This window comes from Cuculus canorus, chromosome 4 (genome assembly GCF_017976375.1).
Source record: "Cuculus canorus isolate bCucCan1 chromosome 4, bCucCan1.pri, whole genome shotgun sequence".
Taxonomy (NCBI): domain Eukaryota; kingdom Metazoa; phylum Chordata; class Aves; order Cuculiformes; family Cuculidae; genus Cuculus; species Cuculus canorus.
In genome coordinates this window covers 65,854,102-65,866,341 of record NC_071404.1, presented here as the reverse complement: position 1 = coordinate 65,866,341, position 12,240 = coordinate 65,854,102, and the positions used below count along the sequence as shown (strand labels likewise).

At 39.6% G+C, this 12,240-nt stretch overlaps 1 protein-coding gene across 11 annotated transcripts in view; it reads left to right on the top strand.

Annotated features, from left to right (window-relative positions):
* Positions 1–12,240, top strand: part of GAB1 (GRB2 associated binding protein 1) — a 101,676-nt gene that overhangs the window by 18,947 nt on the left and 70,489 nt on the right. For 2 of the 11 annotated variants that reach the window (XM_054064657.1, XM_054064652.1), the window contains exon 1: positions 8,522–8,715. The exons of 4 other annotated variants lie outside the window; for them this stretch is intronic. Coding sequence is in view for 6 of the 7 variants with exons in the window: in XM_054064652.1 (XP_053920627.1) it covers positions 8,661–8,715 (55 nt within the window). In the remaining variant the exon portion in view is untranslated. Of the gene's footprint in view, positions 1–8,510; positions 8,716–12,240 lie in introns of those variants that run through there. 5 more of the 11 variants (XM_054064649.1, XM_054064655.1, XM_054064654.1 and 2 more) reach the window with 5 other exon arrangements.

The following is a 12,240-nucleotide window of genomic DNA, read 5'->3' as shown; positions in this document are numbered from 1 at the left end:
AGGGTCCTGCGAGTACCAAAGTAGTTCCAGTTAACAGAGGCTGCTGGAGTTAAAAGTGGTCAGCCTGTATACTTGAGTTCCGCAATGACCATGCTAGGGGGAGGAAAAAGATAGAGCTGTCTGCATAAGGATGTGAAAGCAACCTGGAAGTGGTCCAGATCTGTGCACTCTTGCAGTTGTTCTCCTGCATCTCTCTGTGCAAGGTATTCCTGGAACAGGAGGATGAAGATGATGATGACTTGTTATTTTCTGATCTTGCGAACCTGCAGTCTTCTTAATGGGAATAACTGGAAATGAAGAGGCTACTCAGGTGTAATGAGGTTTAACTAATGTAACCAATGTTTCAACTTGTTCTACTGCATGTTTGCTCTAAGGCTTGTTTACGTATGGTATAAGCCAAACTCGCCTGTCTTGTTAGGTGAGTGTGGTTAGTCTGCAGAGCTAAGTGAACGTGCTGTAATATCTTACATAGCATTAACAAAATATGCCCCTGTGGTATGACACATTAATAGCATATGAAATCTGTATGCTTTTGAGACACACCTCATGATGGTGATATCGCTTTTTTTGTAGATTGTGGGAAATCAGACATACTCCAAAAATATTGTAACCGTCTTTGCATATTTAAAAAATAAATCAAACCATGGGGGGCGTTGTCAGAGACCTGAGTTTCTACGGAAGGTAGATGGAAGTTGAAGATTTTCTTATCGATTTTCTTTGGTCTTGTTCTGAAATGAATTGAAAATGCTGGTATTGATGGGCAGTTTGTATAAAATAAGGTGATTTTTCTTAAAACAAACAAAAACCTCCTCCCCAGGCCCACTGCCTTCGTGGTCTTTTGCTGAGATTTAGAAGTTTGTTGTAGGAATATTTTTGGTGTTTCATGTAGTATAGCTACTATAAACAACTTCTTTAACTGGGAAGATCTAGTGTGAAAAGAATGCAATAGTCATTCAGCGTAGCGCTTTCAGTGCTAAGGAAAATTGCTGCAGTTATTTTTTTTTTTCTTTTCCTCTTGTACTAAGCTTAATGAGTTAATACTAAGCAAAACTTGGTAAAGAATTTTTCAAGTAAGCCTGTTAATCAGAGCTGGCGTAACTTGATTAGGATTCTGTTAAACAGAATAACATGAAATAAGTCTGGTTTTGAACTGAGTTCTGCAGTCAACTTTTTTTTTTGCCAGTTTTGTTCATGAGAACTGCTTCAGCTAGAGAATCTGGTCTGTTATAAAAGTTGGGTTTTTAATGCTTGGAATTCCTTACGGTTGTCCGTTTTGAACATTAGCATGTAACATCTGTGTATCCCTCAGAACCTGAAGATTCTTAAACAAGAATGTTGAAATTTATGACAGAAGTTGTATCAGAAATGCTGTCTAGATTAATTGAAATATTTCATTATAACCCATTGATTTAGTGACCATTGAGAAAACTGTTTTGATAAAACAGAAATATTTAACTCTTTCTGTCACAGTAAAAAAATAGATATGTTAATTTTAACATGAAAACAATAATAAAATTTCTCTATAAAACTAAAAACACAGCTCCAATGAAACAAAACATTTTCAGGTTATTTTTCCCTTCTGCTCTCCCCGCTCTCCCAAAAGTTGGGAGGAAATCCAGCTTCATGATATTGGAGTCTTCTGATTTTTCCTCTTTTGATAGCCTTCCTAATGTGCATGTCATGGTTTGCTTAGGCTAGATTGTGCAGAAATTTTCAGGGTAATTTAAAGCAGAGATAGTAAGGATATACTCATGTATGGCTTAACTTGTTTCAGTTTTTCTGTGTAGTTATCTGACCTTCTTGATCTGTGTTACTGGAAGAAGGTTTGTGCAAAACGCTGACTTTTATAACAGGAGGGGCCATGACCCATACTGATTTTTATCTGGAAGTAGTAGCTAGAAGGGAAGATGTTCCCCTATGTTTGAAACTTCCCAGTAGTTGGTTTTTTATTTATTTTTTCTATTTTCAGTCCAATTGGTTTGAGTGTCGTGAAGAAACAAGCAGACTTCAGACTACGCTGTTGCTAGCCTAGTGTATTGGTACCATAGCGATGAAAACCTGGCTTTCCCGTGGGATCTAGAGGTGATGGTGGAGCTGCCAAGGGACTTGGAGCACTGTGAAGATTCTAGACTTCACACTTGATTGTACTGTCTGACATTTCTCTGTGTCCTGGGTGGAGAAAGCTACAGGCAGAGGTTCAGCCTTGAAATAAAGGAGGTGGTGACTGGTAAAGTTTTCTTTGGAGTAGAATAGATTTGTTTAGCAAACTGGAGGTTGTAGAGGAATTCCTTGATGCTCTTATTGCGTTCAATTGAGAAGACGCTGAGAAGGATTGAATAATGTGGGCTGCATGCACTATGGGTGGCTGGATGGCCTTGTATATTTACATGTGACTTATTATAGTATAGTCGTCCTTCTTCGTCTTCTAAAATTAGCAAAGCACAGCACAATTATAATACTTTCATGCTTCAGGATAAGCTTTGCATTTCATTAGTTCATTGGTTCCTATTTATGCTACGTCAGTTCAGGAAGAAAACGAACTGGAATAACTTGTTTTGAAAGTTCAGTACAAGTGTGTGCTTTATTCATCTCTAATTTTGAATCTCTCACCTCTTCTCTTAATGTGAAAGTCTGTTTGCCTCATCCTCTATGCTAAGTTCTAGACTTCACCATGGAGGAGCATCAAAGCAGTTCATTTGCTTTCAAATATATGTATGTATTTGATTAGAAGTTTTTAGTTGACACCCCACTAAATCTTCCTTTTTTTCTGCCTCCCCCACACAAATATTTTCAGGACAAGATTTACTGGTAAAAATAGTAAAAATACAGAGGCACCTTGCTTTAGCTTAGTGATGCTTTTCATTTGAAACTGGTATTTGTGCATCTTGGAAGCGCGTTGTCATCTGTCACCCGAAAGGCTGATGCCGGGCTGGCAACACTGGGGCTGTGAGAAGCTGCTGGCCAGCAGGCAGCTTCTTTCTTGTAATATGAATTATGGCCTTCAGTGACAGTGAAGCACATGAGTTTCTAACCATTTAGGGAGGAAATTTGGTTGCTACAGGTTTTCATCTCCCTAAACCCTGTTGAGGTTGGAGGCTGCTTCGTGCACCTCCTTCCTTCCCTAAGAACTCTGTGAGCCCAGTGCTACCCTGGATATTGCCTTCCAATGAGGCTGCTGCACAGCTACCAAGTGCATCCAGCTGTCCGGGGCTGGCACCACTGATTTGCTTGTGTGCCTTGTTGTGTCTCTCCCACCTGGGCTGGATTTGCTCTTTGCCAGTTAGATCGGCGGACGTGGAAGATGCCTGTGTACCTATATGGGAAGGCAGGCTGTGGTGTTTATCTTCCCTGAATGCCACTTTAAAGGTAGCTGATGAGGAATGCACTCCCTTTAAAGATCACAGTCTTGCAGTATTTTTATGGATACTTTGAAAGGCAAAAGAGCGTTCGACTGGGTTAGCAGGCAAATAAACGTGTGTGGCCCTGGGGCCTCGCACACTGTTTGAGGGATGTGCTGGTGCACCTTTCAGACAAAACCAGAAGGATGAGATAAGCACTAGTCACATTTCTCTTCCTTCTTGCAGAGACTGGAGTGAAAAATAGAACACTCAAGCTTCGGACCATTCTCCAGTGTGCAGACACATACTTTGTCATAGTATCTTTCCTTGCAGTTGATGTTAATGGAAGTAACCTTTTTCACTATATATTTTTCTTCAGTCTTCTATGTGACCTTGTAGTGAAGTCATAAAAGCTTGAATCTTTGCTATCGCAATCCTTGCCATAGCAACATGCGTCATAGCTGTATAATTATTTATTTAATGGGTTTAATTATGAAAACTGGGAAAGGCACTTTTGAAAACTGGATCAGGTAGGGGAAAAAAAGTACTAGTTTTAAAGTAAAAAAAAAAAAAAAAAGAAAGAATCACAACCCCCCCTACTTTCACAATAACCTGAGACAGGAATCAGTTAAGTACTAGAGCCTTTGTTTTAAGCTACTTTACTTTTTTCCCTGTTTGCCTTTTCCTCCTTTTTAAATTTATTTTTTTGTCCGCTGCGCAAAAAACATGCAGCTGCTTCAGTGGTTCCCCTCTCCGTTTGCAGACCTATAAATACACTTCCTTTGTCATGTTGTTTCCTAAAGCTTTGCTTCCAGATAGCTTGGCTGTTTATGAAATTCAAAGATGAAAAATTTTACTATCATGTAAAAAAATAATTAGAAATCCTAAACCCAAATACTCTTTATTAGCCTTTATATTTCAGGTTGTCTAAGGCTTTTTCTCCTGGTGTTCAGAGATCATTTTTGCTATTGACAAGCCTTCTCAGAAAGAAATATGTAGAGGAATAGCATTTAAAGTATTTAAGAACATATAGACACTAGCGTAGTTGTAGAGGAACTATGTATTTTTTTATCGCCGTGAATGCTATACGCTGGAATATTTCTTAACTTATTATCATCAGTGCATACACCAAAAGTTATGTGATCTGCCGCATCTTGCAGTAGTTTACTGGTGGACTGATCCCTGATTAATAGTTGTTCCTTTCCCTTAATTCACGGGGGAAGAATGAAATGAGACAAATGCCTTCAAAGATTCTGCTTCAGACTTACTGATGTGTTGTGAGTGTTTCAATTAAAATTGATAGATAGGTTGGTAGCCATAGCAGAAAAATACCTAGGCTCCTGGCAGAGGTGCCCTTTCCTGTGTCTCTGCCTTCAGGTTTTGAATGAGAGTGGGAGGGAGCAGAGCAGGAGCATCAGAACAGGTCTTGGCAGCTTAGGATATTATAGACGTTTTTTGCTACAAGTACATTAAAGGCTGGTTGCGAAATACGACTTGGTGACAGACCAGTGAATTGTTAATCCAGGATGGGGCTAGAATTTCAAATTTCTGAACTTTTGGCATGGAGGCAAGGGTGGGGTTTTGGAATGAATTTCGTTAGTTGGATCGTGATATAAAATGCAAAGACTTCTAACTGGGTAACTAAAAAACTGACTTGGAAGAACTTCTCTGTTGAACTTATTACTTGACTCAGAAGCCTTCGTTAGTGATTATTGCTGCTCAGGCCTGATGCATGGAAGCAGAATTTCCTTTTTTTGTTATGTGTTTTTGGGGTTTTTTTCAATGCTGAAATGTGAAACCTTTCCTGTTGGCATGCTGGCTGACTTAACTGCTTCTTTGGTAGACTCTGTCTTTCTGTCTGTGTAGGAAGAAGAGACATCCACTCCTCTGCTGTTTGTGGAGACCTTGTGACATGTAATTTTCTGAAGAAAAAAAGATTTTCTTTTTTCTTTGCTTTTTATTCCACAGATGCGATGCAAGGCTGTGTATAGGACACACAGAATGATAACAGTGTGTTGGGAGAAAAATCTTTTATTAATTGTTCCTTCTGTTTCATTCCTCTTGTATATTCTTGGCTGCCTGTGAAATTCTGCAGTTTGGAATTGCAATGCTTATAAGAGAGTGCCTTAGTCTTGGAAATTGTCTTGTTTGAGGAATCAGCAACACCCTTCTGGGTTAAAAACAGGCTAGCCTCTCCCCGTTTCTTGCCCCCTCCCAAAAAGTAGTAGTTCTAGAAGAAGACTGTGAGATGGTGAATGTTCGCTGGCCCAAATGCTGTGTGAATGACAGATGCATTGTTTAACATGTGGCTGCAAACCACCTGAGGGCCACTTCACTTGTCCCCTGGGCTACAATAATAGTGAAGCCTCAGAAGTGTGGTTCTGGAGCTTTGTGAGGTGCCCAGATAGGCTTGGTGGTGGTTCAGCAAAGCATACTTTCATATTCCTAATTAATCTTTACTCTGCATTGAGTCCAAGCATAAATTTAATGTTCACATTATTACCCTGTAAGTTTCTCTAGGCCTTCAAAGAAAAAGCGGTACCAAGTTAAAAGTACTAATGCAGAGGTATGCAGAAGTGTGTACAAACTTGCAGTGTGTGCGTGCCTCTCTGCAGCTGTTCTGACTTAAACTAATGCCGTCTCCCTTAGTCAGGCATCCAAAACTTGGAGGAAACTTGAAGTGGAAGGTCTTCTATTAAAAAAAACAGGAGAGCTCCCATTTGAAATCCCTACACTACATTGTCAAATTGGATAAGCAAGAGCTATCTAAGGTCTTCCACAGCATGTTGTAGGTATAGTCACTGTTGCTGAGGAACTCAGGACATCTTGTGGTTCTTTGTTTGGCCTCTAAGTATAGAAACTTGGGAGAGTAGCTGACCTGCAGCAGCAAAAGGTCTGTGCTCGAGAGGAGAGGTGGTTTACTGGGAGCTTTAGAAGTGAACCAACACCTGGTGAAAAGGGCGTTGTGGGAATAATTTGCACCTAAGAAAGCAAAACAAAAAAAATCCAAAAGGAGTAGGGAAACTGTAATATTACAGCCTCTTCCATCTGCCTAAGCAAGGTCACTAAATTCACCCTTGGCTTCCAAAGAGCTTTCACTTGGTATGGGCAGTTATAGACTTCTAATCCAGAAACTACTGAAGAAGAACTCTTTCTTTTATTGCAGTTTTTCTTTTTTTTCTTGCCTGTATCTTGACAGTTTATTTCTTCAGAGGAAGATCAGATGGTCTTTCAATGTTGCGTCAAAAGTGTACCGCTTAACCATGTCTTGATGCATAATGTAATCATCTTGATTGCTTTTAATATGGCATACAGACCGACAGGTGCTGTCAGCTGGGCTGAATCTGTTCTCTTGGGGAATTACAGGAATACCTCCTAGTGGATCACAGCGCCTGATGGTAACAGGGTTGTGTTTTTTCAGGGCTAAATCTGTGTCTCCAGGGCAAATGACCTTGCAAGGGTAAGCTGAAGCAAGTTGTTGAAAATGCACGATGTTCTTGGTCTTCCCCTACTTCTGCAGTGAGGAGGGGAAGGGCTGAAGGAAGTTAAGGCGCTCTGTGTCTCATATACCAGACGGCACAGCTGCACTGGTGGATGACAGGGGTGAGTGGTGCTGGGAACATAGCTTGCTGCGTTTCTCAGGTGGGTGAAGTGGCAGCCTGGAAGCTGTGCCACTAAGTCTTCCTTCTTGATTGTTAGTTGTGCATGGCTCATTGTGGATTAATCACTGCAAAACTGGTACTAAGTTGTAACAGCTTTAAAAGCTGTTCTGTTTGCTTTGCAAATCGCAGTGCCAGGTTGCATTTAGAGACAGGGTTTTTTCCTTTTTGTGTGTTTTGTTCTTGAAGGGCTTTATTGGCAGTATGAGATGTGAAAATAACACGTGCATGTGGCTGTGCTTTTTTTTTTTCTTCCTCATCTGAGTGTGGTAGCATATCAGCTTTAATATGAATACCATTTCACTAACATACCAGCTGGTTGAATGTGGGACAAGTTAATGTTATGCATTCTTGATTAATTGTGAAGTAGATAGGTTTGAGTAAGATTTTCGGTTTTCTAATTGGTAGGCACTGATCCTAGAAGATACAGGTGCTTACATTTCTCCTTCATTACAAGGAAGTGTTAAAAAAACACAAACACCACAAAACCATGTGGGCTCATTAGAAATCTGCAAGTGATATAGGTAAGAAATTACATTTGGCATTTTCATGTGTTTGCTTGCTTAAGCATATTATTATAACTTAAGCAATCAGGGATCTTTCTTTCACCAGCAGTGTGCTTGGTTTTAAACTTCTGTAGCAAGATGCTTTGCTGCAGCAAGAATGAGTTAAAAACAGGGAGTAGCTGTTATATATATATACTGGGGGGGGAAAGCTGATATAATGAAGTACTTGTGAAGTGTCCTTAGGGAAAATAAAGCTCTCTGTGTGGGAGAGTGAGGAAAGATTAAAACTGAGACAGTCAGTAATCCCCATCCTCTCTTTTTTTAAGAAAGGCTTTCCAAGTAACAGTGGAGAAAAGAGTGTCACTAATTAGACAGACTAAGAGAAAGAATATTGTTCAAAACAAGATTAATAATTTGCCCGTTTAGGCTGATTCTGCACTGCATGTGACTTTATCTTACGTAAAATATAGCTATTGGTTTCTTATTGTCATGTCTGCTCTGTTTTTTCCCCCCTCCCCTCTTTTTTTCTGTAGCAAACTTCTTGGCGAGGCTATTGATGCAAATTTGACCTTTAAGTTTTTGACTGAAAAGCTCGCCTATCAGGAAATAGCTCAGAATGTGCAAGATAATTTATTGCAGGAATTTAGTGCATTTTATCACTCTCTGAAACTTTCAAGACCGGTTTAAAATCTTCAATTTTACCCTTTACGATGAAGAAGTTCTGCTTGTCAAGTGTCCCGGGGAAGTGCTCAATCTGGTTTACCTTGATGTGCTTACTGTGGTGCGACTTGGTCTGGTTGCCATGTAAACCCCTTGGTGTTTGAACAGTGACAGCTACCCAGCAGGGAGGGGGATGTCTGTCTGTCTGTTTTTGTTTTGAACCAAACTGTGGCCCTGTTTTAGATGGCACAGCAGGTGTCAGCATCGATAACGCTCGAGTGCTGGTCCCGCGTGAGTGAGCCAGGTTTCTCGCTCAGCTGCCTCCTGGCAGCAAGGAGGGAGCTGGGGCTGAGCAAAGGGTGCAACCCGCTCCATTTTCTCTCCCTGTCCCCTGCCTGTTGCTTCTGTGGCTGTATTAATATGGAGCAGTTGAAGTCACTCAGTTGGCTGTGGGCCAGCCTAGTCTGTCTGTGCAGCTTTCTGTGAAGACCACTCTGATGAGCAGAGCGGTGATGCGAGTCAGAGATAGAGAGAGGCAGCGCCGAGGGAAAGGTATGTCTTGTCTTTCTGTCCACTTGTCTTCAGCATATCCAAATTCTCCTCATGCGTTTGACATTTCCTTTCTTATCCTTACTAGCCTCCCTTTCTGTCCCACTGGGATAATTTTACTTTCTTTATGGTTAGACACACCGACGCTGCTTTGTAAGCTAATGGTCTGTCTCCATTAAGTCATTAAGCAACTGCTTTTCATTGATGAAAGTTTTGTTCAGCAGACTTGGCGCTTAAGGTCAGTACACTCTTTCCATGTAACAAAAGGGCAGGTGTGCAGCTATAAGCGTATCATACAAGGCATATTTTTTAATGCTGTAGCAGAAGTTCCTTTGTACATCACAGCTACTGGTACAATAAATAGAAGTAGCCACCCAGTGCTACTGTGTTTACCTTTTCTTTTGGAAAATGTCAAGCTTTTGCAGTTGAGCTTTTTGCCTAAAATATTTCGGAGGTTAATAAAACATCATGTGAAAACTGAAGTAATCTTGACAGGCATTGTGTGTCATAATTCATTAAACCTATTTCACAAGCCTAGAACTTGGTATTTATTTTTGCTTGTAATCTTGGTGACTTTTTACATGGATGTAAAGAGACTTCAAACGTGCACTGAAACACTAACTGCATTTACTACAGTGTTTAATATGCTTTCCCTTAAAACAATGTTGGTCAATTTTTGAGAAAGCAGTTCCTCATAATCTTTTTATGAGCTCTCCTCACAAGCTATAATAATAAAAGAGAGAATGTTTGAAAACATACCACAGAAATCTAACAAAAAAACCCCAGTGGGTTGTGCTTCCTTAGAACATTTAGCTTGGAGGGAAAAAAATCCTATTGGGGGTTTGCTAACCATCCAGATTCTCATAAATATCTGAAAAGCCAAATAAACAATTGAAATACAGGCTTTGCTAATGAAGTAACTTTCTTAAACTCCTGTGGTACTGCAGTGTTTTGTGTCTAAATCTGTGACTACTAGTTTACCAAGGCTGTTGCAAAACATTTTGTTTTTTCCTAGTGCATTAGATAGATATATCTGGCAAGTAACTCACTCCACAGTTTTTAAGAAAAACCCTGTGATAGACAAAGAGAAGAGAGGAAGGAAAGTGTGCTTTGGAGAGGTCCTACTCACTGTCTCTCTCTCTGTGAAGAAGAGACTTTTTTTCTCCCTTACTTAGCATCTTTGTTAAAGAAACTCCTGTGAGATAGTGTATTGTCCAGAGATACCTGGTGTTTGCTCCTCTAGTGAGGAAGGGTATAACTAGTCTTGGCTGCTGTGATGTCCCAGGTACTGGTATTCTCCTGCTGAAAATAAACTTAACTATTGCACTGTTTCAGCTTTTAGGGGTAATTGTGCTGACTTGGCTCTAAAGGAGAGAAGCTTTGCTCTGACTATGCCGTTAAATTCATCCAACAAATTACATAGAAGTAACACTCCTGCATAAGGTTGTGGGGGCTTTTCTTGTGTGTTCTTGATTTTTTGGTTTTTTTTTTTTTTGTTTGCTTTACTGTAGACGTATGGACACGTGCTTGATTTGTGTAAATTTATCTTACATATGCAGTTTTCACCTGTTGCAGCTTTTTTCCCTGTAAGGCTTTAATGAACATTTTCCCCTAGCTGCATTTAACTCTCCAGTTAAAAGTGCAGGAGAATAATTTAGGAAGTATTTTCTGAGTAGCAGGTCTCTTAACAGCCTGTATGGAATATAACTAGGCTTTCTTATTCAGGTGTCGGGATAGTAATGCAAAATGGGAATATATGTAGTGAGAAGTAGTTTCCAGTCGCTTATTTCAGCATGACTTAACCAGTCTTTCTGTATGCTTAATAAAAAGAAATACAAAGTATTAAATGGCAAAACAGAGAGGACTGAGGAGATGGCAAGGCATTCCACCTTCTCAGTCTGTCAAGTCAGATAGTGTATAACTGAGTGTTTGAGCTCTCTTGTGGGTTTAAGTATTTTCTGTGTGCATGCTTCTCCTTGTGTGTGTATTTTTTATATCAATTCTTTGGTACAACAGCTGTGTCCCTTGTGCTTTATTACACGTAGTCTGTATACTCTTGGCATAAATACCAACTTCATGGCTTCATTCCAAATGGATTTGTCACCCACAAAAATTTCCGTTTATGCTTTACTCTTATCCACCACACTTCTTAGGTTAATTATTTGTAGCTTTCAGATTATAATTTTCTATTGAAACACGTACATAACTCTTCTCATTCTTTCATGTTCTAAAGACAAAAGAGTTGGTGCTTTCTCTTCAGAAACCAATGCTTTCTCCTCAGATTGATTCCTTTCAGTTGTTTGATCTGCAAACTTTGTTTTATTCAATTAAGAGCATTAAAGTGACAAGATGGGTTCTGTCTTTCCTGATGCATCACTAATAAACAAGATAAAGTGTGTTTCTTGATGATTGAAATGAGTCAAGTGGTGAATGCCATGACTACAGAGACATATCTATCCAAATGCATGAATTGTTACAGTTTGGACTCCGTGTCACGTTTTGTTGTCACTGTTGATAGTCCACTCATGCAAACCCAAAGCCAATATGGCAGCTGGAGTTTTGCCTGGTGGTTTTCTTTTTCTCTCTCTCTTTTTTTTTTTTTTTTTTTTTGACTTCTGAGAAGCTCAGAGCTTTGTTTGTTCTTGGAGCTACTGCTGTTTGTGCTGGGCTTCTGAATGTCTCAAAATGGACCAAGTCTGTGGTAAAAGCAGTGGTCTATAACCAAAATTTTGGAATTCAATGTGGGTAAGATGTCTCTGAAACCACCATGCTACTTCTGGGTCTGCAGGTGATGGCAAGAATAGTCTTACATTCAGGGGATATTTCAAGAACATTCTTTGCATGTAATGCAAAAGGGAAAGAACAGAGTGTAAAACAGTTGCTTGAATATTTTTGCACGTGTGTTGCCCCAATGAAGAGCCACCTAAGCTTTGCCCAATGTACGAAACTTGCTCAAATTAGAGATGCTTCTGTTTGGATAATCCATTTGTGGAGTGGGTGGTTGTGCTGTGCAGAAGGGGAGGGAGGTTCTGAAAACTCAGATGGCAAAAAAGACTTTTTTTAACTTGTGGTTAATCCAGTCCCTTTTGATCCTAACAAGAAATGTTTTCTGTGCTTACAATAATAAAAAAGAGATCCTCAACTTTGTATATGGCTTAATTTTTAACTCCTTGAACTATTCTTGGTTTTCTCAAGGCCAAGATTGTAAATGGAAATAAGGAGTATGATGCTGTACTGTTGCTAACACATACTGTAGTAAGCCTTGTAGTAAGCCTCAGCAGCATTGGATCAGTCAGTGTAATTCTGATTATTTTGATTAGTTTCTCACCAGTTTTAGAGGACACTCCCGGTTTCTTACCCCGAGATAGTTTTCTTCATCTAGATTCTTTGTCTATTATCTTTCAGTCTGAGGAAAACAGTTGTTCTTATTAACATGAAACCAAGATTATTTTGATTTCATTCTTTGGAAAGAATTAAAATTTCTTTCTAACAAGATATGACTGTAAAAACGTACAACTAAACACTAAG